The following is a 27,520-nucleotide window of genomic DNA, read 5'->3' on the forward strand; positions in this document are numbered from 1 at the left end:
TCATCTTTCTAAAGTGTTCCTATAATTAAGTGTAAAATCATCATCATCAACCCTATCTTAATGAGGCAACAGGTTCCAGAGACAGTACAAGTACATGCCCCTAACCTTCTCCCTGTGCACAATACTTTGACCAACTCCTCTCTGGCATCTCATTTTCTCCTTTATTCCTCAAGCAGAATAGGAGAAAATTGTATTTGGGTACCCTAATAGAGCCCAGGGAAAGAATTTTCATGTACTTCCCTGCTGTTTACATCCCTGGGGAATTCCAAACAAAATGAAAAACAATTCTAAATAGTCCAAGCTAACATGGGTAATATAGCTAACTTGGACAGCTTCTATCTAACATATGAGAATTTCAGGGTTAAGGTCTCTGCAGTAAGAATCAGGGGACATGTTTTTTTGTTGTTTTTTTTTTTAATTAAAAATTTCCTCTGTCTTTTTGCTGCAGTTAGAAGGAAAAGGGAATCTTGAGTGACCCTAATTACAGAGGACCTGCTAACAGTAGTCTACTTTTTATCAAGCAGTATTTATTTCGGTATACTTAATACTGAAGCATGAGTACAAGAGACTTTTTCACTTAATTTTGTTTTAAAAGATTCATGTTCTTTTAAGCTATAGAATACAAAACCTTATCCACCACCCTAAAGTGAAGTAATATACTGACGTACATTGGATTAGATTATTTCCTGTTTATCTCAAGATTTACTCTGGCCACTGTCTTGACCTACAATTATGAAAACAAAAAAAGTGATCCCTTTTTTAAAAAGAAAATTGTCTGGGCACCTGGGTGGCTCAGTCAGTTAAGTGTCTGACTGTTGATCTCAGCTCAGGGCTTGATCTCAAGGTCATGAGTTCAAGCCTTGCATTGGGCTCTGCACTAAGTATGAAGCCTACTTTAAATAAATAAATAAATAAATAAATAAATAAATAAATAAATAAATAAATGTAAATTGTCAGTGGCACTGAGAGATAGATTAATACATGTATAAAGTAATCTGATAGTCTATGTGTGTTTTAAAAGAAGTCAAATTTAGTCATCTTTTATGTACATATATATATTTGTAGTTTAGTAAAAGCAATTATTTTATAGATATTGATATTTTAAAAATAATTTCACTTTAATTTTTAATGATATACAGGTGGCAGTTATCTTTGTGTCATAGGATTATACTTTATATTTATTTCATAATTAGTAATTTTTACCCATGTTTTTACTGTTACAGGTGATTATCACTTTTAGTGGTTATTACAGTAACTGAACTTAAAATAAAATTGGACCGACACAAAGTAGTTTGATTTGGGAAGAAAACTATATTGTGAAATGATCAAAATTTTTGATTTAAGAAATAAAAAATTTGTGAAAATACAGAGTAATTTCAGTGCCGACCTAGAACTGCATGGTAACTAAATTGTAAATGTTATATTTTATGATTTGTTATTGCTTATTGTGAAAGATTCAAAACATAAGTTAAAATTTCATTGATCATATTGTCTTACAGGGGTCCAGGTGGTGGTAGACCTTGGCCAAACCCAACAAATGCCAATTCAGTGAGTATATATATATTTTAATTTTCTTTGCACTTTCTAGCATTGAACAACAAAAATCCTGTTGCTTTTGAAAGCCCTGCAATTGGTTATATTAACTTTTTTAAAAAAGTAATCATTCAAAAAATATATTTCACATATATATTTTTAAAATATGTATAATTTTTGAAATGATGAAGTTTTTTACTTCACAGTCTAATGTAAACATGCATTCTATATGGATAAACAGACTTCAAAATTAAAATAGAAAATGTGATTTAGGTATACCACAGTAGCCTATATTTATTATAATATATATTTATCATAAAATGATTTGATCTTCTAAAATAATTATGGTAATCACTAAGTTGCCAGATAACCTCAATCTCTATCAGAGTTATTATGATTGTATTTATTATACTAGTTACACCTAGGTTTGCTCTCTCACTATTCCTGGAGGCAAGTGCGCATTTGCCCTGTCCCTATTGGCTGAATTGGTGTTCCTACACATCTATCTGTGTATATGACATGCACACATATACATTCTTCAGTATAGAGAGAGTTCTGCAGTGTACCTTTGTGTAGTGTGTGCATTGCACAAAGGTTCCTGACTCAAGGAAGTTGGTAGGGTACTAAAATACAGATTGTGCTCCACTTGTAAAGTCTATGAGTATCTGACCCAGCAAGGATGCCTTTTGCTAATATGCACAGAGGTACGCCCATTGACTAGCAATGACCTTAATGCTAAATAAACATGAAACGGATCCAATGTTTAAGGTTAATTTAAATTTCAAGAAAATGTGAAGTGAGGTATATGTGGTATAGAAAGAATTATCCTAAACTTATAGCTATTCTAAAGCTGAATCACTTTCTCCTCAAGTAAGCAATTATCATATTTTTAGAGAAAAAAATAATTTATATTATCTTCCTGTCTCTTAGTTTTAATAGCTAATTGAAATACAATTTGGAGTGGAGAGAGTGATAATCTTGCTTACATTTGGATCTTCAGTGTACTATTTAATCTTAACCAATCTTTCTTTTTTTTTAATTGAAATTTTTAAAAATATTTGAGAAAGTGAGTGTGAGCAGGGGAGAGGCAGAGAGAGGGGGGGAGAGAGAGAGAGAGAGAGAGCGCGAGAGAGAAAGAGAGAGAGAATCCCAAGCAGGCTCCATGCTCAACACGGAGCGTGATGCGGGACTCAATCACATGACCGTGAGTGACATCATGACCCAGGCCAAAATCAAGAGTCGGTCTTCCAGTCTACTGAGCCACCCAGGCGCCGTTTAGCAAATCTTTCTAAAATACTTTTTATCCAGATTATGTTATAATGTGAATGTGAATTCTTTCCTCTTCCAAAATTCTTTTAGTTTGCTTATATCCTTTTGGAGAGTTTACATTTCTATTTGCTTCTTGCTACATGCCTTTCAAATTCATTCAAGATTTCACTTTAAAATGGCATCTGGCTAGCAGCTCAACATACAGTTCTTTCAACTCCCTATTAAAGTACCCATAAAGGTACAGGAAAAAACAATTTTTTATAATACTGAAAACTGACTCTTCCTATTGCCAGAATCTGGAAAGACTTTCTATTCAGAATCTGCATTTCTGTCGAAACTGGATTAAAAAGCACAATTAATGGCACACCTTAACTATGTGAGCCTTCCCACCTAGAAGCAAGAAGACTCTTCTCTCCTTCCTCACTGTCAGCTCTATCAGTTATCCCTCTACTGCCCCTTGCAGGCAGCCACGTGTAATTCACACCCGCCACAGCCTTTCTCCAGCATTACCTCCTTTTACACACTCATCTGGAGACTCTGTCCTCCAAAAACTACTTGGGAAGGTGAGCAGGATTTGATATTGAGGATGGTGCATTGTACCAAGCAGGTATATTATCCAAGTAAGAGTATTGGATAGAGGCAGAGATGAGGAGAGATTTCTGCATTCTGCTCATGTTTAGTTTTGATGCACTCCACCTCTTCAGAATTTCATGGAGTGAAGCACTGTGGATAGGAGAACATACTATATTGGGTCAGCAGGTCTGCATTACTTTAGACCCTGAGAAACACTAGGGTAGGAGATATGCATATCAAACTGCCATCCTATAGTCAGTATGAAATGGGCATTTGACTAGCATACATGCGAGAAATAGAGTTGAAAATAATCCCTTGTGTTAATATATATCACGTGTGGATACATCTCCCCCTCACTGAAAGAAATGTGAATAGGGAGGGGCGCTTGGATGGCTCCGTCGGTTAAGTGTCCAATTTCAGCTCAGGTCACAATCTCATGGTTTATGAGTTTGAGCCCTGCGTCAGGCTTTGTGCTAAGAGCTCAGAACCTGGAGCCAGCTTCTGATTCTGTGTCTCACTCTCTCCCTGCCCCTCCCCCACTCATGCTCTGTCTCTCTGTCTCTCTCTTTCTCTCTCTCTCTCAAAAATAAGTAAGCATTTAAAAAAAAAAAGTGAATGGGGAAAAAAAGTAGGGAGAGCCCAAAGCTTTCTTTCCAGAAACGGAAAGGGGGTCATCATCCTGAATACAGAAAGGCAAAGTGTTCCTCTGAGAAATGATTTATTATGAGAACAAGAAAAAAAATAATAAAAAACTGATGACTTTTCTGGGAAAAACATAAGGCTTAAATGAAACAAAGCAAAAACAGTTTAAGAGGGATTTTTTCTCCCTAAATGCTATCGATTATATTCTAGTGACAACTTACCTATACTGTTTTGATTTCCAAGTTCCTTAGACTTCTTGTCCATGTGTGTAATTACAAATACTTTTTGTTTTTTATCAATACAATAAGTCTCTGACTCTTGAGGGTTGCATATTAAAGTGGTTAGTTGTTTTGTTTTTTGCTGTTTTCAAATATGTCTTTATTTGTTTGATCTTATATACTTTTTTTTCATTTTAAATGTTTATATCAAAGTAACCTTAGATTTATAGAAAAGTTACAAGAATAATACAAAGAACTTCCATACAGGCTTCATCCAGATTCCCAAGTTATACGACTTTTGCTCTATGATTTCTTCTCTCTGCATGTACATATTTTTTTCTGAATCATTTGAGCTGTATTTGAGTTGCTGACATGATGACCCTTTATCCCCAAATATGTCAGTGCATGTTTACTAAAAACAAATACATTATCTTTCATAACTACAGTAAAGATCAAAATTAGAAAGTAAACATTAATGTAATGCTGTTCTCTAATCTGCAAACCTCACTCACATTTCCCCAATTGTCCCAATAATGTGTTTCATAACAAAAGAAAATCCCAGTTCACTTGTTACATTTAACTGTCAGGACTTTTTGTCTTTAATCTAGGACAGTTCCTCAACTTATCTTTTTCTTAACCTTGCAGTTGTGTTTAATGCAAATCAGTTATATTGTAGAATATGCCATAATTTGGTTTCATCTCATGTTTCCTCATGATTAGATCCAGGTAATACATATTTGGTAGGAATACCACAGAAGGAATGTTGTGATTTTCTCAGTGCATCATTTCAGGAAGCATGTGATAAAGATTTGTCCCATTGCTTTTACTGTTAACTTTGTTCACTTAGTGAAGGGTGGTGCTTGTCAGGTTTCTCTTCTATAAAATTACTGTTTTTCCTTTTGTAATTATTAATTTGTGGAGATACACTTTGAAACTACAGTAAATAAATATCCTCTTCTTCCTCATACTTTCATCTGCTACTTTCGGCATCCATTGGTGATTCTTGCCCCAAGTGTTATTTTGCTATGTTGGTTGCCAAATGGCTGTTTTCTGTCTTTCCTTCTTCATTTATTAATTGACTCTACTACAGAGTTTTTCTTTCTTCATTCTTTCATTTATTCATTCACTGTATATCAAATATGTCTGTGGACTCATTTTATTCAGTAGGTTTTTGATGCTAAAGTCACTCCAGATTTAGCCAATAGGAACCCCTTCAAGCTGGATCATGTGTCCTTTTGACATGTTTCCATTATTTGAGCATTTTGAAACTCCTCTTGTATTTTCCCAGTGTTGGCTCTGAAACAGCCATTTCTTTAAGGAGCCATAGTTCCTTTAAATGGAGAGTGGTATGTAGAACCCATCAGAGTGATACAGATTCAAGAGCCTCCCCACAGAAATAACTAAGATACAGATGGATGTTCATACACATTCCCATACACATGTATATCTTTCTGTATCTATCTATATGTACTAAAACCATTAGTACACACTATTGCTTCAATTTCAGTACAACACAACAGGATATATTATAGACTTTCTGCTTTTTTACTTCTTTGAAAGTAAGAAATATGCCTACCATTATGTACAGTATATTCATTTATTTGCTTAATCTTTATAAATCCACAGTTTTTTGTTATAAAAGTATTTTAATCAAAAATGTTTTTTGTACCCTTTCACATGACAGTACAAAAAATTTTTTTAAGGAAAATTCATGTTTTTAATTCAGAATAGAAGTATGATTTTTCACTTTTAACTTTCTTTGACCTGAGCATTACAGTATTAGCCTCAGATTCTTATTTGGAAGTTTATTTACAAATCCACCAATGAATTTTCCTTTTTTATATTTTTCAAGAGCTGTGCACTTGAGTTTAGTTATGTACCACATTCTAATCATTAAGTAGCAAGCACTTTTATTGAAAATATCTTAATTATCTTTGTCTGGAGAGACTTTTAATTATAAGGTACAGAAAAACAACCAAAGTAGGCTCATATTGAGAGCATATCACTGGATTATGTATCTAAAAAGTACAGATATAAATTTATTTTGGGGCACATTTGATTCCAAGGGTCCAGATCATGCCATCAGCACCTGGTCTCTATCACTTGCCTTTGTTTTCCTTGCCGTGACAAGAAGGCTGTGTGGAGCTCCAGACTTCTATCCTCAGAGCTCTCAGTTGAGTACAAAAAAGCACAACTCTTTATCAGGTAAATAGAGGTATTGGGAATAAACAGCCAAACTAGATTTGTGTAGCTTGGGTCATATGTTCATTCATGAATTATAACCTGAGGGTACAGTGCTCTTTCAGCTAGGTCAAGGTCACACATATCCACTCCCCGAGCCCCACCCAAACCACATGGAAAAATAAGAGGTATGGTTCACCAAAGAAAATTCAAGGAGTTGTCAGCAAAAGAGGATATAGGCAAAACAAATGTTCAGTATAGCATTGTAGTAATCAACTGTATTATTGTGACAGGAAAAAGAAAGAAGAAACCCCTTGAAGGGAAAAAAATGACAATCTATTATAGTGATTAAACCCAAGGGAAATACAAATATCTTACTCCAAAAGGCTCTGCTCTAAACAAATGTATGCTCTTTTTTTTTTTTTTTCAAAGCACTAAAGGGGCTCTTGGGTGACACAGTTGGCTGAGTGTCCAACTCTTGATTTCAGCTTAGGTCATGATCCCAGGGTCATGGGATTAAGCCCCACATTGGGCTCTGTGCTGAGCATGGAGCCTTCAGTTTCTCTCTCTCCCTCTGGTCCTCTGCTCTGCTCATTCTCTCTCTCTCTCTCTCTCTCTCTCTCTCTCTCTCTCTCTCTCTCTCTCTGAAATAAATTAGGGGCACCTGGGTGGCTCAGTCGGTTAAGTGTCTGACTCTTGATTTCAGCTCAGGTCATGATCTCATGGTTCTTGGGATTGAGACCTACCTCAAGCTCTGTGCTGACTGCATGGAGCCCACTCTGGATTCTCTCTCTCCCTCTCCCTCTGCCCCTCTCCACTTGATGCATGTGCATTCTCTCTCTCTCTCTCTCTCTCTCTCTCTCTCTCTCTCTCTCTCCTCAAAATAAATAAATAAACTTTAAAATAAATTTCTTAAAAAGCACTAAAGAATAATAGAATATTTTCAACTTTACAGTGGCACAGATAATGTCTTAATGTTATCCTCTCTGGTTTCTAGTAAACCAGTCCTTCTAAGGTAGTTTTAAACTTCACAGTTGAAGAAAGTTACTTAACAAAAATGTTGCTAATCATTTAAAAACAAACAAACAAACAAAAACTCAGGGACACCTGGGTGGCTCAGTCCATTGAGCATCAAACTCTTGATTTCAGCACAAGTCATGATCCCATGGTTTGTGAGATTGAGCCAGCATCAGGCTCCACATGCAGTGTGAAGCCTGTGTGAGATTCTCTCTCTCCCTGTTCCCCTCCCCTGCTTGTGCTCTCTCTCTCTCTCTCCAAAATTAAAAACAAACAAACAACTCCAAATCTCTAGCTACTTTGCTCTTCCCCTGCTCCCACACCACTGTCATGGATATTAGGAGTCAGAATATATTTTAGAATATCTGAATTATCAGTCACAGCTCTTGAATTATCAATCTCTTGAATTATCTGTATAAAGGATTCTTCTAATTCTGTGATTCTGATCTTTAGCTCTTTGATCTTATCTTCTACATCTGCATTTCATCTTTCAATTCATGTTAATGGTTATTTTGTATCCAGGGGAAGGAGGTGATTAATTAGATTGGAAGAATTTGGACACTAGAGGTAGAGAAAATTTTGTGGAAAACTAACAGAGGAAATACCAAAAATGTTTGAGGAAAAATTATTAGACTGTTAGCTGATAGGGAGAAAGATTGTTTGGGAAGGCATAGAAGGTGACAAAACTGAAAGGCAAAAAAGGGAGCCCTGGTGTGTACAGGGCTTTGGAATGGAGAAATCTGAAATTTATCACCTATATGGGAGGGAGCTATGTTTTAGGAAGATAGTTTATAAAATGGATGAAAAATAGGGAAATGAAGTTAGGAGATAATAGTAATGGCCTTTATAAAATGTTATCAGACCCTGAGGTAGAGTGGTGATCAAAGGAATAATGAGGATGCATTTCACACATAGAATAAAAAACACCTGATGACCTTGAATTTGGGAATAAAGAGAAAAAGCTGAAGGTGATTTCAAGTCTTTGAATTCAGGTATCAGGGAGAATGGGAAAACACAAACTCAGCTAGAAATACAAGAGAAGGAAGTTTAGACGGTAGATGGTGAGCTTTGTTTTTGGAATATTAAATCTATCACTAAATATAATAGAATCCTAGATCAACTGTTATGTCCAGCACAGAATGGAAATGTATTCAATTGAAGCTTTATCTCTAGTTCTAATCTCTAGTAAATTCTTGATCTGTATTTCTAAAAATCTGTTGATCGGTCTACTTCACTGTGCACTAGTGCTTTAAAATTCAACATGTCAGATATTTCCCCAAACTTGCCCCCCTTCCTGAATTCTCTACACATGAATTAGTGGCACCATCATTCACCCACTCACCAAGTTGGAAACCTAGGTATTACCTTAACTTTTGCCTTCCCTTGTCTACCTCACCTAGTTCGTCACTGTGCTCTGCCAAGTACATTTGTGAAGTCTTTCAAACTTTCTTACTCCTACTTATCTTAATCAGTGCTTCCTAGAACACTCTATCATCTCTTGCCTAGACCTTTTGCAATAGACTCTTAACTTGTATTTGTATTCTGTGATACCTCTAGGGTTATCTTACTAAAATATAAATTGGAATATGTCTCTCTAAAACCTGTGACTTCCTGTTTCCTACAGTATAAATTCAACAGTCTGACCATATATGCTTATCATTTATTTCAGTTTCCTGTAAGTACCACATTATAGCAGCTGGGTAAAATTATATGCCATTTCCCTAATAATCTATGTACTTTTATATTTTGTGTTTACTTCTTTCTTTCTTTCTTTCTTTCTTTCTTTCTTTCTTTCCTTCCTTCCTTCCTTCCTTCCTTCCTTCCTTCCTTCCTTCCTTCTTTCGATCCTTCTCTTTGTCTTTCTGGTGATAATCTGTTCTCTATAAGTCATCTATCCAGCTCAAATATGTCTTCTGTACCCACATAGTTCTTCTACCTATATTGTTATATTTTATGTCACTCACACTAGACTGTCAGATGCTACTAGTAACTTTCAAGAGTGTGTGTTCAGTAAAGTGCTACCAGGAGTAGCAGTCCAAATGATCTTTTTCTTTTAATGAGGGCATCAAAAAATATGAAGTAGAAATAGTGACTATAAGTCAAAATTAAAGATTTTGTCAGGACAAACATGGAAAAAAATTGAACTACATGAAGTAACAATTTTTTAAAGTATTTTTAAATGTTTAAAAACTGTGTTTAACTGTGTTTGAAGGAACCATGAAGGAGAAATTTAAAACTATAAAAGGAGCAAGGTGTTAGGAGGATGAGATGGGGCTAGCTTTGGAAGCAAATAGAAAGATTATCTTTTTTTCTACGTGGACGAATGGATGAAAATTTCAATCTATTTGGAGTGTTGAGTTGAAGATGAAGGTATAGTAAGAATTTGATAGCTTTAACATATGACACAAGGGCAGACTACCAACTCACCATGTTATAATCACCATGACAACCAGCTCATGAAAGTCACTTGTTAAGTATTCAGGAATTTTTTGAGTTAATTGTTAAATCATTGGTAGCTTACAAATAATCCAGGGAAGAAATTGGCAAAAGACATGAATAGACACTTCTCCAAAGAAGACATCCAGATGGCGAGCAGACACATGAAAAAATGCTCAACATCACTCATTATCAGGGAAATACAAATCAAAACCACAATGAGATAACCATCTCACACCTATCAGAATGGCTATCATTAACAACTCAAGCAACGAGAGATGTTGGCGAGGATGCAGAGAGAGAGGATCTCTTTTGCACTGCTGGTGGGAATGCAAACCAGTGCAGCTACTCTGGAAAACAGTATGGAGGTTCCTCAAAAAATTAAAAATAGAACTACTCTATGACCCAGCAATTGCACTACTAGGTATTTATCCAAGGGATACAGGTATGCTGTTTTGAAGGGGCACATGCACCCCAGTGTTTATAGCAATGCTATCGACAATAGCCAAAGTATGGAAAGAGCCCAAATGTCCATCGACGGGTGAATGGATAAGAAGAAGTGGTATATATATTCAATGAAATCTTGCCATTTGCAACTACGTGGATGGAACTTATTCTAAGTTACACTAAGCAAAATTAGAGAAAGACAAATATATGACTTCACTTACATGAGGAATTTAAGATAAAAAACAGATGAACATAAGAGAAGGGAAGCAAATATAATGTAAAAACAGGGAGGGGGATAAAACATAAGAGCCTCTTAAATAGAGAGAACAAACAGAGGGTTACTGGAGGGGTTGTGGGAAGGGGGTGGTCTAAATGGGTAAGGGGCATTAAGGAATCTACTCCTGAAATCATTGTTGCACCATGTGCTAACTAACTTGGATATAAATTAAACAATAAATAAATTTTTAAAATTAATAAATAAAAATTAAAAAAAGAATCATTGGTAGCTTGAAATATTTCATGTGGGAATATTCATACCACATAAATTGATAAATGCTACAGATTGGGACCTTTTTCTCCCCTGAATTTGTTCGGTTTATTGGCACACCACAGAATGCTTCTGGGCTTCCATGAAGGCTGAGCCAAAATGCTTCCAGTTATTAGTGAAGACTAAGTAGAAATTGGAGAACATGATTATATTTTGGACCTTGTCCCTTATTTTGTGTTTCTCTCTGGTAAATCTCTACTGTGAAATAGAAAAGGTGGCTAGGGGATGATCAAAGAGATGGAAACTAAGTAGGCTTTGAGATAATGAATTTAAAATATTGGAAAGAGAAACAAAATGCTGACAGTGGCATGGGGGAGTGGCAGAGACAATTTAGCAGGAAACTAATAAGGAAATAATGGACTTACAGGAAATAAATACAGAAATAATAGGGAAAACATGGAGGAATTGTAATGGAAGAAGATTCTTGTTGGAATATAGAATAATATATTTGTGAGTGTCATGAGGAATAAGAAAGATTGTCAGGCAAAGGAGTTGTTTAGATCTCTGTGTAAAGAGTTCTGGGTTGTGCTCATACTCACAAATGGAGGAGAAGGAAGTATATTGTGAAATGAAGGAAGGCAATAAAGTATAAATTCCAAAGATTTAAAGGGTGGTTAGCTCATATGTTAAAGTTGGTAAAGAATGATGGTAGACAGTAGAGAGAGGCAGAAGAACATGAGCATGATGCTAAAGTTATAAGGAGATGAAAATTGGAGCCAACAGATAAGGTAGTGATTTGGAGAGAGTAAATGCATATGTTTAAAATAATAAGAATCAGAAGATGGATGGTGGATCATGCACTAACAGCGGCCCAAGAGAGCAAAGTTGATTTCTAGCACCGAGTTTAGTGTGTACTGGCCATCAGATCTCACTGCTCATAGTGGAAGTAATCCCCATCATTAGTGATACTGGGCAGCCTGGTAAGGACCCTCTGCAGGGATGAATTAGCCATAGGCAGACCAAGCAGGGGCCGCAGAGGCATGTGGTCTGTGCTTAAGGCAAAGCGTGGACACCAAACAACAAGGAGACAATTTTCAAATAACTTAGAGGAAAATCATAACTTTGTTATACTTCCTTCTTACTGTATAGTTTCATATTATTTTTATGTTTAATTATATGGAAGGCGTTGGGCTAGAAGGAGGGTTTAGGGTAAAGGAACTATCATCTTTTCACTACTGTAATGGTCCTAATCTGGCTATGTACCTGCAAGAAGATAGTAGTTTATGGCTTTTTCTAGAACAAGACAAAAATATCTCCTCTGGATGTGCAGATTCTTCATGCAAGTGAGCTAATGAGCTTCTTTGAAAAAAAAAATAAAATATTCGGATTTAGCTTTCTTTATTAATATCAACACTCAAGTGTTGAGTTTTTAAATATCTGTTTTTACTTCTCATTTTTAAAATTATAATAGCAATGTTGTATTAATACTATGTAATCTCTAGAAAAGAGTTTGGTTAAGAGCTTGATTTGAAGGGAAGGAGAGAATTTGTTATCCATATCTGATCCCTACAAGTTAGTAGTCTTTGGAGACTTACATTAACGAAAACGTTTTGCATTTGTTATATTAGTTTCTAATAGCTAATTAGAAAGGAAAGGGGGGAAACATGAGGTCTATAGATCAAGTACTGACCTGTACCACATGAATGTAGTAGCCTGAAACCCATCTTAAAAATAATAATAATGCATCCCAGAATGCACATAAATTGGAAGTTGTATCTGTAAAAGCTATTAATTTGAAAAACTCTGGTTTCTGGTTTTTCACTGCACAAATATATATCTTTCTAATTACAGAATAAGTGTCATTAGTATCAAGCAGTGAGTATAACTGCTCTAAAATCAGTATAACTTAAAGCTAGAAATCTAAATTTCTCTTGACCTAAATCCACTCTTTTTTATAAATTCAAGATAATGTTGCATTTATTCATTTTCCAGCACTTAGACAGATATAAACGGCTTTATTCTTTATCATCCTTTGTGATACATTTTAAAACTTGATAAAAGTCAGAATATAGATTCATTGTAGGTAAGTTTCCGTATTGTCACATGAATCAAAATATATATTTCTTTGTCCTATTCGTGTTCCAGATACCATACTCCTCAGCATCTCCTGGGAATTATGTAGTAAGTACATTTGGGATTGTTTGCTCATAAGAATTGATGTTATGTTTTATTTGGGCAATGAAATAGTTGTCCAGATGTTAAGAAGAGCCCCTGTGTATTGGCCAAGAAGTGAACATCTGATATGTATTGAGTTTTTCGTCTGCCAACCTCAGTACATATGTTGATGTTCATTAGTGAGACAGTTATCAATCTGGCCAAAATTGCCCTGAGTACTGTGTTTTACTTTAGCATATGTTTCTGTAAACCAATACAATACACTCTGTCCAATCATGAAGAAAGCCATACCCAGTTACACAATGCCAAGCTTGAATTTGCAGTTCTCCAGGAGAATGAGGTACACCCCCTCCCTCATACCACTCACCACACACAAAGTTTAGGAAGACATTAAACTGTTTCCTGATCACAAAGGGAATCATATCGCAGAATAATGACTAGTCATTTGGGGGCCGGGGGCTTTTTTATACTTTGATATTGAAAGCACTTATTTTTCTTCTTATCATTATTTAGCACATGTTAAAATTTTCCAATAATTCATTTACACCTAAAGTCAAATTAGTAGGTTTTACATGAGCTCTTGAACTTACAAATGACCTTTTAACCCTCATAACATTATAATCCTTGCTACATCTCAAGGCCACCATGGAAGATAAATTGTTATAATATTTAGGAGTAAACGCCTAACAGAAGAGCAAAGATAAAATGGTAAAAAGGAAAATCTTTCCTAAAGAAATTTTCAGAGGTGGTGGCTAACTGGGGTAGGAAAAAAGGAGTGCTTAAGAAGATCAATGAGCATTTTACTCTCCGTAGAAATAGTGTTTTATGAACATAGTAAAAAGTACATGCTGTTTTGGACCTGTGAACTTAGTGCTCAATGTTCTCTTAAGCTATACAAACTAAGAGGCCTAACATTTTTCACATTCTCTATGAAACAAAAATGAAAGTAAATGTGGGTAAAACCTATTTTTTTCTCAAATCACTGAAGAATAAGCGTAATACATAGTTTTATGAAATTATAGAATTTTATCTGAAAGAAAATTTAAGTTGCTTATTAAATAGCAAATATATATATATATATATATATATATATATATAAAATCTGAAATAATTAGTGCGCTATGTCTACACCTTCAGAATGAAATACAAATTTATCCACTTAGTAATTTATACAGATTACTTTAGAGCTAACAAATTCTAAAACCCTTTACCTGAATTGGTTGTCTGAAATAACTGAGTTAACCTTAGAATCACCTAATTTCCATTTCCAGTTGATTAGTAACCCACAGCATTAGTCAATGTTGCCCCTCATTTCTAATTGATATGATAGCAGAAGGTTCCATGCTCTGGAAGTGTTACAGTTGATACCAATAGAAAAAGAAATAGCATCAATGTATTTTTTAAGCATATGAATATCTTTGAGTTTTTAGTTTCCTATAAAAAATGATGATACAAAATATAAGAAAATTATAGTCACAGATACACATGAATGATTCTGTTTTAGGGATTTGTAAAGGCCCCAATAAATGGTTTCTCCTTAACCTCATTATACCTAATATGATTAAGTCCTGAATAATACATCAGTGTTACAGGCTCATTGTTTTTGGAAACTTATTAAAACAATCTTAACATATTTAAGCTAAATCATATCTTGCATAATAGTGAAATGATTGTGCATTCAAAGAAAATAAATTATGGAGAAAATTCCTCTGTTATTTTCAAATTGGACTATTATAGATAAGCCTAACTTTTCTTCTGTTTTTCCTTACATTGTTTATGAAATGCCTTATTTTTACTGAAATTTTGTATAATTATTTAGGGTCCTCCAGGAGGTGGAGGGCCACCAGGAACACCCATCATGCCTAGTCCAGCAGGTATTGTAATCACACCAACCACACGGGCATTTGATTATTAGAATAAAACCACAAAATATAGAAATTGTTATGATAGAGAGTCAGTAGTATTCATTATCTCATTGATGGTAACAGGAAGTAGACTAGAGGTAGCAAGTAGGAAGAAGTAGTGTTCTTAAAAATAACTGTTGTCCAGTTACTTTAAGTCTGTAGAAAATTCCTGTCGTGTGAGTAATAGATATAATCAGATTGCAAATGGTGTTGATCTACATGAATTGCCCAATAATTTATCTGACACAAAGATTCTTTGAGACTCTGAAAAAGAATCCAAATCTCACAACTTAGAAAAATTCTGCATAACACATGAAATACATGGATGGATCCGTGTAAAGCCAATGGATTAGCTTTAATCAGACCCACCATATCTATTATCTCACTAAGATATCAATAGATATCAATATGCTTACATGTCCATATGTACTTATTAGCTAATAAATTCACTGTGCACTGGAGGAAGATTTTTTTCTTTTAATATTTTTAAACTAAAATGCCTCAGTATTTCTGTGATCATTGAATATAATGATTTTAAATAGCTTTATCCTTTCTTTTCAAGACTTTAATATAGACTATTAAATGTGTTGCTTCTTGAGGACTGTAATGGTGGAAGTTTACATTGGTACACCCCTCCTAGAAACTGCTCTGGCAACATGTATCAAGAGCCATGAAAAAGTTCATATTCACTTTTTTCTATCATCCTGCTATGAGAATAATTAGAGATACAACCCGAGATTAATGTAGAGGGTGCTCATTTTTTTATAGTTAATAGTGAAATAGTAGGCACAAACCTAATACAATTTTAGCAAAAGTAATAAATTAATTTTTAGGAATATAATGTAGCCATTAAAATTATTATCAAAGAATTGTTAATGACATGGAGAATAAATGTTCATGATTCAATATAATATGATTACAATTTTATTGTAAAATATATTTAATACAAAAATGTAGAAAGACAAAGAAATAGGCTCTAAGGCTTTATCAGTGTTAACCTCTGGGTAATGAAAGAGATGGGAGATTTTTATAATAAAAAAATACTGAATTATGTTACAATATTAAATTCATATGTTCTTAGCTGGTTTGTTGAAATCTAAGATGTGTGGAAGCTTGAACTTAACTATCATTGATCATATCAATAAATAATAATTTTTAATTTTTGAATCTTCTTAATTTTGAAAAAGCATCAATCTGATAATTAACACAAAATTTTGCTTTGCTTCACTACTGATTTGGAATATAGCATAAATATTTCATGGATCTCTGTCCTCAGAGCATCTTCATTGAAGTGAAACAATTCATTCAAGATAGAATTAGGCGAATTGAACATCTTGCGCACATTTGCATTCTTATATGTGAAGTTAATGTTTAATTTATGAAGGTAGCATGTGATTAATAAACACTTCACCACAATATAAATGAAATTTTTTGGAGAAACCACTAAACTTTTCAGGTGATAAGTAATCTGATTACTCTCCATCCTTCCAAGCCAACAAATTGCCACCAGTATGTCTTCCTAGCCTTGTGCATACTCCTGTGGGCTCATCTTTTGTATAGTCATTCCTAATTTGAAGCCAATGCTCTCCCCGCCAAAAACAGGTTCCATAAGGTCTACTTTATTGTAAAGTTTTTCTGTATATAAAAAGAAGTCTAGAAAATACCAACCTTACTTCTCTTGGTGTTTCTATAGATGAAAGTATGTTTTTGATTGGTATTAAAAACAACAAATTTATTTTTCTTTCTATATATTTAAAATATACAGCCTATTTTCCTTCCAAGTTAATTATTAAAATTAGTTAAGTAAAATTAGGCTAATAAAGATGAAAAACCATTTGAAGATCTCCTGTGTTTAGTCATTAGTAATGACTGATTTTCTGAAAGATACATTTTTATGGGATAGAGTGTATTCCATTAGTTAAATCTCAGCAGATATTTATTGTCTGTGGCACATAGTATAAGACATGATCTCTTTCCTTCTCTCAATGAACTCACTATAACAAAGACAAGAACAAGACAAAATGTTAACTAGAATGCAAAGCAGAATTCAATGATGAGGGGGCATGCATGAATTCAGAAGTTTCAGAAAACAAAATCTCATGAAAGAGGTAACATTTGCAGTGGGCCTGGGGTAGTGAGCAGAATTTCAGTAGATGGACACTGGGGAGAAGATACTTGGAGGAATTAAGAACAAAAATATGGAGATATAAACGGTTGATCATACACAGGAAAGAACAAGCAGCCTGAGTTGACAGGAATATAATGTACATAAGGATGTAAAATAAATAATTAAGGCCACAAAAGTAGATCGGGACCTTACTTAGTATAAACAAATAGAGATCCATCTGAAGTGGGCATGTCTGCTTTTTCAGCAGTAGGATATATTAATGTAGATTTGAAACACTTTTTTTTTTTCAGAATGGAGAGGCCTGATACATTATATTTAAGAAAATTGTGTAATTGTGGGAAAATAGAAAAACATATTTCCTAAATGTAAAATATATGGCCTTTTACTATAGATAATACATTATAAAAACATATGTACTCAGAGACTTTATTAGAATTAGCTAATAGACATGAAATGTAAATTTTTTAATATTATAAAGTGGTACTTATTTTATATGGATATACACTACAGTTATTTTTACTATAATGAATCAAGAATAAAATGAATAAAAAAATTTCATCAAAAGCTGTACTGGAAGAAGCTGACTTTTACTTCAAGCAAGAGAATTTTTCATTCTAATTGTATACTCTCTTTATGTTGGAATTAAGCCATGATATCCCACCAGCTATTAATAATTATTAGATAAATAAACTGTTTTAAATTAGTATATAAGAAGCCTAAGGAAACAATGAAAACTGAAAAGCTACTGAATTTGAATTTTTGGAGATTTTTGTTATACACATTGCTTAATGAAGTCAAAAAGTATCCATGTTTTTTAGAAAAGAAAAACTTTACTGTAATATTTGAGATTCTTAAAGTATTGTTCCTTTTGACCAGAATTATTCAAGTGATTACCCCTTATATATTAGGTAAATATTCTCATTTACAACCTCAGAATGGTAATTTCTGAGTTGGAAAATGACTTACAAGTATTTGTTTCTGAACATTAGTAATGACTACTTTAAGTGCTGCAGCTATTAATATGTATGTGTGTGCAGATCATCTCTGATTATTACTTTGTGATGACTTGGGTGTAAATTGTAAAGAAAGATATTAATTAGGTAATGTTTTGTTTCAGATTCAACCAACTCTGGAGACAACATGTATACTTTAATGAATGCAGTACCTCCTGGACCTAACAGGCCCAATGTAAATATGAATTTTTTTTTTTTTTAATTTTGGAATGTATTTCAAGGCTCAAACTCTAAGTGTAATGAATATTCCTAGATACTATTTAAGCTTTCTCTTTTACTATCCAGAAACTTACTAGATATCCAAAAATAATCAAATCCCTTCTATGTTCTGGATTGACAAAAAATATAAAATACAAAAATGTATAACAAAAGATTGCACATCATTATAACTTAAATGTAAAACTGAACCTAATCAATTATAAAATGTTGGTGTGTGGTGTTATCTAAAATCTCAAATAGTTAATAATTAACACTATTTGAAATGACAGTTAATGTGTAATCATTGACATTCGCCTCATTTTTAGCATCACTAAATTTTTCATTGTGATTGTTTATTTCTTTTATCCTGATAAACTTGAAATAAATCAGGAAGTTGGATTTGCTTGTTTTTCTTTAGATTTTTGAAATCTGGAGTTTAAATATGGAAATGCAGCAGTTCTACATAAAGAATTTGGGTGTTCTTAATAATGCATCTGGTTGTTCTTTTTCCATGAAAGCTTACAGAAAATTATTTATCTATAAGACCTACATATTAACAAAAATATTTATAACAAGGTATAGTTAATACACAGACATGTATGAATATAAGGCTGCTTAGTTTAAATAAAAATCAGAAGACATAAAGGAATTTCCATAAGTATACCAAAAAACAGGAATGAAATAATTATTATAATTGAGCTTCTTAGCAGTAAAGACTTTAAAGGGAAACCTGAAATCCATCCAGTATAATATGATACTTGAAATATGGCCAGTCCAAATTGAAATGTGATGTATAAAATATACACTAGACTTTGAGGAGTTAATATGAAAAAAATAATGTAAAAGATTTTATTAAAATATTTATACTGAATATATGCTGAAATAATTTTGATATGTAGGATAAATGAAATATATTATTAAAATTAACTTGACCCGTTTCTTTTTACTATTTAAACATGGCTGCTAGTAAATATAAGTTTACTTATGTAAGTTTGTGTTGTAGCTCGTATATTATTTCCCTTAAGCAGTACTGCCTTCAGTTATCACTATCCTCTTTATATAATCAAATAAACAACAACAAATAAATTGGTTTTCAGGAGAAAAGAAACAGTTTCCTATCAGTAATGTCTAAAGGGTGTTTCCACAGTGATCTTAATGAACATTGAATATGATAATGAACAATGTTCATTTTAGAAATTTAGCAACAATATAGAAAAGCTCTTCATAGTGCAGTTTCATAGCTTAGAACTTGATATTTAAAATGGAGGGAGTGCGAGAGGAAACCCAGAGCATATGGCACTGAAGACATTTCTGTGGGCAGCTAAGCTGATACCATCCAAGTATGTTCCATTCTGGTTCTCTAACTCAATACAAAGATAAGAGATCCAAGAAAAGTAGAAGCTGATCGTGTCACTTTTTCAAATGCCATTCATCTCAGCCAGAGGTAGTAAAAGCAAATGCCTGCTGAGGGCTAGGACTGCAGTTTTTTGTGCTTCAAGCATACATACCAATAGTCTTTGTGTCTTTTAAAACACTGTGGGGGCCAGATGAAGGGACCGAACCAAGTAAGTTCAGAGGGTGTTGGCCTTACCAGCACTAGTTTTTCAGCCCAGATCTATACTATGCTTTTGACAAAGGCTGAATAAAACAGTAAGTTCAAAGTTAATTTCTTTAAGCTATCATTCTTAAGCTACCTCAAATGATAGCTTAAAAAGTTAATATTTCTTTAATTGATTTATAAATTAAATTTCTAAAATTAATTCTAAGTAAACAACTTAGAATATATAGAATCTATATATAGAATCTATATAGAGAGAATCTATAAAATATTTATAAACCAAGTAGAATATATATAAATCAATCTGTATGCTTTAAGGCTACAAAACTTTAGGCAACAGAAATGATATTATCCTGGGAAAATGTATAAGCATGTGGCTGTATGATCCCAGTGATAGAAAGCCATCTTATTTCCAAACAATCATATATATATTATATACAGTTACTGGTTGTCTGTTGAGGGCAATTGTTTTTCTCCCAAAAGCCTATTTGATTAGTAAGCATCACCACCCCATCTACACACGTAAATACACACACACCACATTCAGTATTCTGTACCATACAACATGGAAGAAATGCTTTTGGCATCAGACATTTTAAGAACAAGTGGTTTTCAGTAGGCTATTTTAACTGTAAACATAAGATAATTATAGATAACTTGTCTTCAAACTGGGCTCTAGATTTCCTCAGGAATATTCCAGGGAGATAAGGAAAAGACTGAGTGGGTAGGCCATGGCTTCTCCACCACCTGCTCCACCATCGTATATCAGTTCACATCTGTTTTGTACTGGGCTTCCAACTTAAAATAAAATAATCCCACTACTTTAAAAAATGTTAAATATAACTGCTGTAGAACGTCCAATTGTCATTGAACTGACATAGTTGAGACTGCCAAGAATTAACTATATTGAGCTGTCCCCAAGGAGCTAAATGTATTTAAACTACAAGATGGAATTATTTATTATGTCCATTTGAACAAAGATAGATTGGCTGCTAAGAAAAATCTTAATGTTGGCATAATAATGTTGAATTATTCTTATTAATAAGTCAATACTTTTAGCAGCTTCCTAGGAATCATCTCTGGCTTATATAGCAAGATCTGTCAATAGCAGAGAAGAGAATGTTTATCCTCTAATTTGCACTGGAATGTATGTGCTTTCTAGTTGAGAATATCTGAAGAAAATATGGATATAAATGAGGATTAACCTGAAGATCCAGAATATAAAGCAGATGGTATGAGGAAAGTAGGGCAGTCAGTTTCAGAATCTGTAAGGCTGAAAAAAATCTAGGAAAATAACCTCCATTATTTGGATATGAAAATAATTTGTGGAAGTGTCTTACAATGTTAAAGATAGATATTGTAACATTAGATAAATACTTGTTTTCAGTGTGATCATAGAAATTCTCTTCATTTTTTAAAGTTTCCAATGGGCCCTGGGTCAGATGGTCCCATGGGTGGATTAGGAGGAATGGAGTCACATCACATGAATGGCTCTTTAGGTAAGGATATGCAATTTGATGTTTAGAAATCAAAACAAAACTTTTATTCTACAGAGTGGATATTACAGTTTGCAAATTGCTTTTGTATACCTTTATTTACTTTGAATTTATTTTAAAATGCTTCAACTTTCACTTCAGACTGAGACTTTACAGAATATTGGTTATGATAACTGGAGATCATTTGAAAATCAGAAATGTGAGGATTGTTCTAACCTAGCTCTTATTCACAGGTATTTACTTTCACCTATCAAAATCTGAGTGTTTTATGATAAAAGGAGATATTGCTGCTCTGAGCACATATTACATATCCCTCACCTGGAGAGCTACAGTATCTTCTGAGCTGGTTTGTCTACGAAGGTCTATAGATGCAGTCTCAGAGGAGCTTATGTTCTCTGCAAGAATTTCTTGACTTTGTTTCTGTATTTTAATGTTTGTCTCTTTTAAAAATAAAATTTAATTATATTCTGGATTATCTGGATGATTTTCTTAAAAGAGAGCAGTGCCACATACTCGTGGCAAAGCAGATTTCAAGTACTATGACTAATAGTTGAAAACATACCTCATAAATGATGCCTTCTTACCAAATGAAGCCCAGTGTCTTCACGGAGAACAAAGAGTTTCACAACAGTGAGAAATAGAGATGAGTGGCACAAAACCGATTAGATCACACAGTGCACTGTACATATAGGCAGGCCAAATGCAAATCCAAAACAAAACCCATAAAACAACAACTACACTTATTTTATGTTTATATGTGTTTTAAGTAACAGTAACATAAGCTAGAAGTTGACAATGGGGATAGACACTTATGATCTTTTTTTTCTTTTGAAAAAGAACCATCTTTTACTTAAATTGGAATAACTATGCCCATGAGTAACTTAGGTTGTACACAGATTCCACGACTCCGCCCAAACACCAGCCTCTAATACTTTGAAAAGCTCTGTAACTTCAATAATCAAGAAACTATTTGCAACCTGTTGCTAGACTTTTGAGCTTTTAAGGTCCATACTTGTTTTATATACGTACATATGTTGCCTAGATATCAAAGCCTTAATTTGCACTGTTCAATTATGGTAGTGACTAGCCATGTGTGACTATTTAATTTTAAGTCAAAATTAAATAAAATGTAAAGTTTACTTCCTCAGCTGCACTGCCTCCTATCAAATGTACATGGCCATGTGTAGCTAATGGCTACCATAATGAAACATAGAATAGAGAAACATCTGCATCATCACACAAAGCTCTACCTGTCAGCACTGTTCTAGAATTTTATTTTTTAATGTATTGCAACATAACTCAGTTTCCAATCTTTTAATTTGTAAAATTATTTTTAAAAATATGACATTTGGTCATAGAAAATTTTCAGTTATTCACTAGAATAGAATTTGAGGAAGAGTTTCACATATGCTTGGCATGTGGCTTATTACTTTTTATAATAAACATTATTACATATATTTATATCTACATAATTACATATGTGCATTAAATATGTATCAATGTACTATGTATGTTTATAAGCACTAACTTTATTTGTGACTATAACTGAATGTTTTACTATTAAAATAGTAGAATATGTTTATGCCAAAAAATTGTTAAAATGGTTAAAAATAAAGCTAACATGTGGCAAAGATCTGATTATTGTTCCTTGTTACCTAATATATGATTCCACTTCTTAAGTAAGAAATTAGTACTGATTTTTCATTTCTCCCAGGAATCTACTTAAAATTACAGTATTATAAAGACATTCTTACTTTTGATGGATTGCCATGAATATTGATTGCTGTCAATTTTTTAATGTTATTAAAAATTCTTCACTTTGGTTATTATAGTAAAATATGGCTCATAATATTTTTAAATATTGCAGATGTCCATCTTATATTTTGTCAGATTTAGAAGCATCATTTCAGAAAATATATTTATCTCTCGCTGTCTATATATACATATACATACATGCATACATTTTAAAAATTTGAATTGACTACGATTTATAAGTGATCTCTCTTACATTTCATTTTCAGGAATTTATGATAATGATACTTTTTTAATTCTACCATTACAAAAATAAACAAAAAAGATGGTTCAGAGCGAGAGGTACAGCTCATCCTTGCATTGCCATCGATGATACTTACTCACCAGACAGTATAAGAGAAAACGAATTTTCTTAAGTTTATTTATTTATTTTGAGATAGAGACCCTGAGCAGGGGAGGGGCAGAGAGAGAGAGGGAGAGAGAGAGAGAATCCTAAGCAAGTTCTGCACTGTCAGCATGGAGCCTGATTCAGGGCTCAAACTCAGAAACCATAAGATCATGACCTGAGCCAAAACCAAGAGTAGGATGCTTAACCAACTGAGTCACCCAGGCACTCTGAGTAAATAATTTTTTAAGATTAAAAAATTAAGGAGATACGTACTGGAAAATACAAAGAGTGTACTGCATTTATTTATATTAAAGGAATACTTAATTTGTATATGAAATTATTATCTAATAAACATTTTCTTTTCATATTTTGTTTCAGGGTCAGGAGATATGGACAGTATTTCCAAGGTGAGTGTTGTATAATCTCTGGGTTTTTTGTGTTTTGGGTTGTTTATGTTTGTTTTTTGAGAGAGAGAAAACAAGCACACATGAGCAAGGGAGGGGCAGAGAGAAGGAGAGAGAATCTTAAAAAGGCTCCATACCGAGACAACAAATAGAGGGTTACTAGAGGGGTTTTGGGAGGATGGTTGGGCTAAATGGGTAAGAGGCATTAAGGAATCTACTCCTGAAATCATTTTTGGACTATATGCTAACTAACTTGGATGTAAATTAAAAAATAAAATTAAGTAAAAAAAAAAAAAAAAGGGGTGGGGGGGGGGATGGCGCTCCATACCGAGCACAGAGCCCAGACACAGAGTTTGATCTCACAACCATGAGATCATGACCTGAGTTGAAATCAAGAGTCAACCAGGCAACCCTCTGTGTTGTTTTTTATTTGTATTTCATTCCACATGGAACTCTTATTAAGATTATTAGAATAACCTTATAAATTTTGTTTTTGAACAAAGTGTTTTTTTAATATGAAATTTATTGTCAAATTGGTTTCCATACAACTCCCAGTGCTCATCCCAATAGGTGCCCTCCTCACTGCCCATCACCCCACTTTCCCATCCTCCCCAACCCTCAGTTTGTTCTCAGTATTTAACAGTCTCTTATGGTTTGCCTCCTTCTCTGTCTGTAATTTTTCCCCCCCTTCCCTTCCCTCCCCAGTCTTCTCTTGAGTTTTTCAGGATCCACATATGAGTGAAAACATAAGATATCTGCCTTTCTCTGCCTGACTTATTTCTTTTAGCGTAACACTCTCCAGTTCCATCCATGTTGCTACAAATGGCCACAATTCATTCGTTCTCATTGCCAAGTAGTATTCCATTGTATATACAAACCACATCTTCTTTATCCATTCATCCGTTGATGGACATTTAGGCTCTTTCCATAATTTGGCTATTGTTGAAAGTGCTGCTATAAACATTGGGATACAAGTGCCCCTATGCATCAGCACTCCTGTATCCCTTGGGTAAATTCCTAGCAGTGCTATTGCTGGGTCATAGGGTACATCTATTTTTAATTTTTTGAGGAACCTCCACCCTGTTTTCCAGAGCGGCTGCACCAGTTTGCATTCCCACCAACAGTGCAAGAGTGTTCCCGTTTCTCCCTATCCTCTCCAGCATTTATAGTATCCTGATTTATTCATTTTAACCACTCTGACCAGCATGAGATGGTATCTCAGTGTGGTTTTGACTTGTATTTCTCTGATGAGGAGTGACGTTGAGCATCTTTTCATGTGCCTGTTGGCCATCTGGATGTCTTCTTTAGAAAAGTGTCTATTCATGTCTTCTGTCCATTTCTTCACTGGATTATTTTTTTTTCAGGGGTGGAGTTTGGTGAGTTGTTTATAAATTTTGGATGCTAGCCCTTTGTCTGATAGGTCATTTGCAAATATCTTTTCCCATTCCATTGTTTGCCTTTTAGTTTTGTTGATTGTTTTCTTTGCAGTACAGAAGCTTTTTATCTTCATGAGGTCCCAGTAGTTCATTTTTGCTTTTAATTCCCTTGCCTTTGGGGATGTGTCAAGTAAGAAATTGCTACAGCTGAGGTCAGAGAGGTTTTTTCTTGCTTTTTCCTCTAGAGTTTTGATTGTTTCCTGCCTCACATTCAGGTCCTTCATCCATTTTGAGTTTATTTTTGTGAATGGTATAAGAAAGTTGTCTGGTTTCATTCTTCTGCATGTTTCTGTCCAGTTCTCCCAGCACCATTTGTTAAAGAGACTGTCTTTTTTCCATTGGATATTCTTTCCTGCTTTGTCAAAGATTAGCTGACCATACATTTGTGGGTCCAATTCTGGAGTCTCTATTCTATTCCATTGGTCTATGTGTCTGTTTTTGTGCCAATACCATGCTGTCTTGATGATGACAGCTTTGTAGTAGAGGCTAAAGTCTCGGATTGTGATGCCTCCTGCTTAGGTCTTCTTCTTCAAAATTACTTTGGCTATTTGGGGTCTTTTGGGGTTCCATACAAATTTTAGGATTGCTTGTTCTAGCTTTGAGAAGAATGCTGGTGCAATTTTGATTGACATTGCATCGAATGTGTAGTTTGCTTTGGGTAGTATTGACATTTTGACAATATTTATTCTTCCAATCCATGAGCACAGAATGTTTTTCCATTTCTTTATATCTTCTTCAATTTCCTTCATAAGCTTTCTATAGTTTTCAGAATACAGATCTTTTACATCTTTGGTTAGGTTTATTCCTAGGTATTTTATGCTTCTTGATGCAATTGTGAATAGGATCAGTTTCTTTATTTGTCTTTCAGTTGCTTCATTATTAGTGTATAAGAATGCAACTGATTTCTGTACATTGATTTTGTATTCTGTGACTTTGCTGAATTCATGTATCAGTTCCAGCAGACTTTTGGTGGAGTCTATTTGGTTTTCCACGTATAATATCATGTCATCTTCAAAAAGTGAAAGATTGACTTCATCTTTGCCAATTTTGATGCCTTTGATTTCCTTTTGTTGTTGGATTGCTGATGCTAACACTTCCAACACTATGTTAAACAACAGCGGTGAGAGTGGACATCCCTGTCATGTTCCTGATCTCAGGGAAAGCTCTCAGTTTTTCCCCATTGAGGATGACATTAGCTGTGGGCTTTTCATAAATGGCTTTTATGATGTTTAAGTATGTTCCTTCTATCCCGACTTTCTCGAAGGTATTTATTAAGAAAGGACACTGAATTTTGTCAAATGCTTTTTCTGCATCGATTGACAGGATCATATGGTTCTTTTCTTTTATTAATGTGATGTATCAACATTGATTGATTTGCAAATGTTGAACCAGCCCTGCAACCCAGGAATGAATCCCTCTTGATCATGATGTATAATTCTTTTTATATGCTGTTGAATTCGATTTGCTAGTATCTTGTTGAGAATGTTTGCATCCATATTCATCAGGGATATTAGCCTGTAGTTCTCTTTTTTTGCTGGGTCTCTGTCTGGTTTAGGCATCAAAGTAATACTGGCTTCATAGAATGAGTCTGGAAGTTTTCCTTCCCTTTCTATTTTTTTGGAGCAGCTTGAGAAGGATAGGTATTATCTCTGCTTTAAATGTCTGGTAGAATTCCCTAGGGAAGCCATCTGGTCCTGGACTCTTATTTGTTGGGAGATTTTTGATAACTGATTCAATTTCTTCACTGATTATGGGTCTGTCCAAATTTTGTATTTCTTCCTGTTTGAGTTTTGGAAGTGTCTGGGTGCTTAGCAATTTGTCCATTTCTTCCAGGTTGTCCAGTTTGTTGGCATATAATTTTTCATAGTATTCCCTGATAATTGCTTGTATTTCTGACGGATTGGTTGTAATTCCATTTTCATTCATGATTTTATCTATTTGGCTCATCTCCCTTTTCTTTTTGAGAAGGTTAAAAAAAACCTGGCTAGAGGTTTATCAATTATGTTTATTTTTTTCAAAAAAACAACTTTTGATTTCATTGATCTGCTCTACAGTTTTTTTAGAATCTATATTGTTTATTTCTGCTTTGATCTTTATTTCTCTTCTTCTGCTGGGTTTGGGGTGTCTTTGCTGTTCTGCTTCTATTTCCTTTAGGTGTGCTGTTAGATTTTGTATTCGGGATTTTTCTTGTCTCTTGAGATAGGCCTGGATGTATTTTCCTCTCAGGACTGCCTTCGCTGCATCCCAAAGCGTTTGGATTGTTGT

At 34.0% G+C, this 27,520-nt stretch overlaps 1 protein-coding gene across 4 annotated transcripts in view; it reads left to right on the forward strand.

Moving 5' to 3' along the window:
- The window catches only part of SSBP2 (single stranded DNA binding protein 2), a 316,842-nt gene that overhangs the window by 270,884 nt on the left and 18,438 nt on the right, over window positions 1–27,520 (forward strand). For all 4 annotated transcript variants that reach the window (XM_040449499.1, XM_040449505.1, XM_040449513.1 and 1 more), the window contains 6 exons: window positions 1,500–1,548; window positions 12,949–12,984; window positions 14,798–14,852; window positions 18,128–18,198; window positions 21,200–21,278; window positions 23,794–23,822. In XM_040449499.1, coding sequence (XP_040305433.1) covers window positions 1,500–1,548; window positions 12,949–12,984; window positions 14,798–14,852; window positions 18,128–18,198; window positions 21,200–21,278; window positions 23,794–23,822 — 319 coding nt within the window. The remainder of the gene's footprint in view (window positions 1–1,499; window positions 1,549–12,948; window positions 12,985–14,797; window positions 14,853–18,127; window positions 18,199–21,199; window positions 21,279–23,793; window positions 23,823–27,520) is intronic.

This window comes from Herpailurus yagouaroundi, unplaced genomic scaffold, assembly GCF_014898765.1.
Source record: "Herpailurus yagouaroundi ecotype Mexico unplaced genomic scaffold, PumYag 29, whole genome shotgun sequence".
Classification (NCBI taxonomy): Eukaryota; Metazoa; Chordata; class Mammalia; order Carnivora; family Felidae; genus Herpailurus; species Herpailurus yagouaroundi.